The following is a 4,049-nucleotide window of genomic DNA, read 5'->3' as shown; positions in this document are numbered from 1 at the left end:
AACTGTGAATAATATTTATTTTCCTGAGGCTCGGAAATTGTCCCCAACTCCATCTCGGACTTACGCTGCTGCACTACATTCTACTGCTGTAGTGGGAGTGCAGACTGAACTTTCCATGCCTCCAACAGAATCGTTTTCTCCTTTAATGTGTGTTCGTTGTGGTGGCAAAGACCGTGACTCCTACGAGTGTGCGCTGGACCCTTGCTGTGTGAACTGTAATGGTTCCAACCCTTCATACTTCCGATCTTGCCCTTAATGAGTGTAGGAGAAAGATGTACAGCATCTGCGAACTGTGAATAATATTTATTTTCCTGAGGCTCGGAAATTGTCCCCAACAATTGTTTCCAGTGCCAGCTTGGGTCATCTTCTATGGCCCGTGCTGAAGGGTGATTATTCGTTCACGCCCTCAGTCACTGGAATCAGCTTTTACAGACAGAGATCTGCCCAATCGACCTAGGGCAGGATCCATGCAGGTCGATTGACTTCCATCTAATAGAGAAAAACGGCGTGGTCGTAAACAGGAAAGTTCTCCTCCCCGTTCTCCACCACCTAAATAAATATGGCCACATTAATACAGTGGAACTGTCGAGGTTTCCATTCTAATTTGGATGACATTAAGGCCTTGTTCAATCACTATCATCCTGGGTGTCTCTCATTACAGGAAACATTCCTGAAACCTGCCGATACTGTCACTCTTTGGCAGTTTTCTTTATACCGGAATGACAGGTTGAGTGATGAACGAGTTCATGAAGAGGTGGCATTGTTGGTTGACCAGTATGTGCCTACCTTGTCTGTGCCACTCAATACATCCTTGGAAGCAGTCGCCATCAGGGTTTCCTTGGATTGTACCATCACTGGTTGTTCCATCTACCTGTCTCCTGAAGAGACCCACGATTAATCAGACCTTGTTGCTCTCATAAAACAATTGCCGTCTTCCTTCTGGGTGACTTTAATGGGCACAATCCCCTCTGGGATGGTGCCGAGTAGATGGGAGAGGTCGTTCCATAGAACGTTTGCTCTCGAATTACGACCTGTCTCTGTTTAACACTGGTGCTTTTACTTACATTCCTGCACCCAGTCAGTCTTTTACTACTATAGATCTATCTATCTGTTTTCCTTCACTTTTCTCTCACTTTTATTGAAAGGATGACAGTGGCTTACAGGGCAGTGATAATTTTCCCATAATTTTGATAGAGGTTGGACGTGGTCGATGCCACCCGACCAGAATGCCAGGGTGAAAAGTTGGACTGGTCCTCTTTCACTGCTTTCTCAAAACTTGATCCTACTGTCGTTTGTATGCCATCTATAGACGATTGTGTGGAAGCAGTGATTGACTGTATCATAACGGCAGCTGCTCATTCTATTCCCAAAACTTCGACACGTTTTCCACAGTATCTTCGTCCATGGTGGAATCCTGCCTGCCAACGGGCATGGAAGGCTCAAAAACGGGCTTGGGATATTTTCCGATTGTATCCCTCTCTTTCTAAGCAAATGGCCACACAACCCATATGAGTGAAGGTCCCGCAAAATGCAGTACCTCCATGTAGTGTCATAGGCCTTCTCAAGATCAAAAACAGACAGAAACAAGATGTTCTCTCTTGAGGAAGGCTTCCCTGATCGAAGTCTCAAGGCGAATCAGGTGGTCCATGGTGGAGTGCAGTCGACGGAAACCACACTGGGTAGGCGAGAGGAGGTTGTATGATTCCAGGCATCAAACGAGACGTGCATTAACCATCCTCTCCAAAACCTTACAGAGACAGTTAGTCAAAGCAATTGGACGATAGTTAGAATGAATCTTGGGATCCTTCCCAGGCTTAGAAAAAGGTAAAACAGTAGCCTCGTGCCAAGCATATGGAAAAACGTTCTCTTGCCAGATGCAGTTAAAAAGTACCAGAAGGATAGCAAGAGAGGCAGGAGAAAGATGGCATCTCGTAGCATCCAACTGATGTACTGCCAGACCAGTAAGAGTAAGTTTAAGTTCCACCAGTGTGAAGAAACAATTATAGTCGTAAAGATGATCGGCCTGAAAGGAAAGAGGCAATCGCTTTTCACGAGACTTGATCGCCAAGAAGGAAGGAGAGGAAACAGAAGTGCTTGAGTAATAGGATAAATACTCCCCGAGAGCATCAGCAATGCCTCGTATATCAGCAACTTCCTGGCAATCAGAGAGCAAGATAGAAAGGGGATGGGAAACATACTTTCCACTGGCTTTCCGAATCTTCTCCCAGACGACTTTGGAATTGGTGTTAGAAAAGATGCAAGAGGTGAAGTAAATCCAAGATTCCTTCTGGCTTTGACGCCTGACCTGCCGAGCGTGGGCTCGAGCCAGCTGATAAAGTACGCAGACGTTTTTATTAGTAACTTTTTACTTGACTGGCGATTCCAAGTCTGTGTGGGTTCGACCCTCTCTCGTTCTTTCACACAGGAACTTGGAGTCCCTCAGGGCTATGTTTTGAGTGTCAAGCTTTTTAGTATCAAAATAAATGCTATTACTCACCAACTCCCTCCTACAGTTGTAAATGGGCTCTATGTCGACGACTTTCACATTTCGTGTTGGTCGTCGAATATGAGGTTTATTGAGTGGCAGCTTCAGACTGCTCTCAATCGAGTGTTGGAGTGGACCACAGCAAACGGTTATACCTTTTATTTTACGTTTGCATGTACTTTTGCTGCCATTGGGGCTTGCACCCCAATCCCGAGCCTTGTCTTGGTGATGTTGCTCTTCCCGTGGTTTCTGATGCTAAGTTTTTGTGACTAATCTTTGACCATAAGCTCACTTTCATATCACACATTACGCAGCTACGTGTCAAGTGTACAATGGTACTGAACATCCTCCATATCCTCTCTTCCACCTCTTGGGGAGTGGATCGTTGTTCTATGCTAAAGGTCTAATGTGCCCTCATACGATCCAAACAGGACTATGGGTCTTTGGTCTATGGTTCGGGTAGGGCCTCTGCTTTGAAGTTGCTAGACTGCATTCACCATCAGGGGCTTCGGCTCTGCATTGGGGCTTTCCACACTTCTCCTGTCCAGAGTCTGTACACTGAGACCCACGATCCTCCTCTTCACCTCCGCCGTTTGCAAATTTCTCTGCAATATGCTACCAAGCTTCGATCCTTGCTACAGCATCCCACTTGGGGTTGTGTCTTCCTCCCTCAATGGGCTATGCTCTTTCATCACAGATGGCCTTCTATTCCTACTTTTGGCCTTCACATCCAGGAGCAGCTGGCTGAATTGGATCTGTCATTAGGGGGCATTGCTGTCCCCAGTGATCAGCCCATTCTGCCATGGCTTGTCACCATCCCCCATTGTGACCTCTCTCTAAGTCGTTTGAGGAAGGCAGATACTCCCGATTGGAAGTACCGTCTTCTCTTTGCTGAACATCCTTCGAACCATTCTTCTGTATCCATTTATACCGATGGTTCGAAATCAGTTGACTGTGTGGGTTCTGCCATGGTCTGATTTGGCTCTTGGTTGCTCATAGAATCCCCTCTATGGCTTCTGTGTTCACTGCGGAGTTAGTTGTATGCCATTTCTCTTGTCCTGGAACGTGTATAAGCTGAGCAGTACACTGATTTAGACCGACTCTCTACAGGCCCTTTATCTTCCATTTCTATTAAGTTTTCCTGGATATCTGGTCATGTCGGTCTCGCGGGAACGAGCTCGCTGACACCGCAGCTAAGTCTGTCTGTTCTGATACCATCACGGCCGTACCTGTGCCATACATGGACTACGATCCTATATTCAAGGCTCGGCTTTGCACCAGTTGGCAGTCGGCTTGGGATGAACAACGTCATAACAAGCTTTTCCAGATCAAACCTCTCTTTGGCCGTCTTGTTTCCGTAAAGATCGTAAGGAGGAAGTTGTTTTGGCACGGCTACGCATCGTCGTTATGAGCGTGAGCGACGGCACCATTTTAGACACGTTTTTTATAGAGGTTTATCTTTGATATTGGACGATGTCAATGGCGATAGTGACACTGTCCAACTTGATTGTGTTTTAGCTATTTACAGGCCATTGGTCGTTTTAGATGTATTTAACATTTTAAC

General features: G+C 46.1%; 1 protein-coding gene across 1 annotated transcript in view; it reads left to right on the top strand.

The window, feature by feature from the left end:
• The first annotated feature begins 2,132 nt into the window (after nucleotides 1–2,132).
• The window catches only part of LOC106457905, a 13,465-nt gene continuing 11,548 nt past the window's right edge, over nucleotides 2,133–4,049 (top strand). The window contains exon 1 of the mRNA XM_022383990.1: nucleotides 2,133–2,264. Coding sequence (XP_022239698.1) covers nucleotides 2,133–2,264 — 132 coding nt within the window. The remainder of the gene's footprint in view (nucleotides 2,265–4,049) is intronic.

This window comes from Limulus polyphemus, unplaced genomic scaffold, assembly GCF_000517525.1.
Source record: "Limulus polyphemus unplaced genomic scaffold, Limulus_polyphemus-2.1.2 Scaffold390, whole genome shotgun sequence".
In the NCBI taxonomy this organism is placed as follows: domain Eukaryota; kingdom Metazoa; phylum Arthropoda; class Merostomata; order Xiphosura; family Limulidae; genus Limulus; species Limulus polyphemus.
Note: the sequence above shows the minus strand (reverse complement) of the source record. Positions and strands in the feature narration are given on the sequence as shown.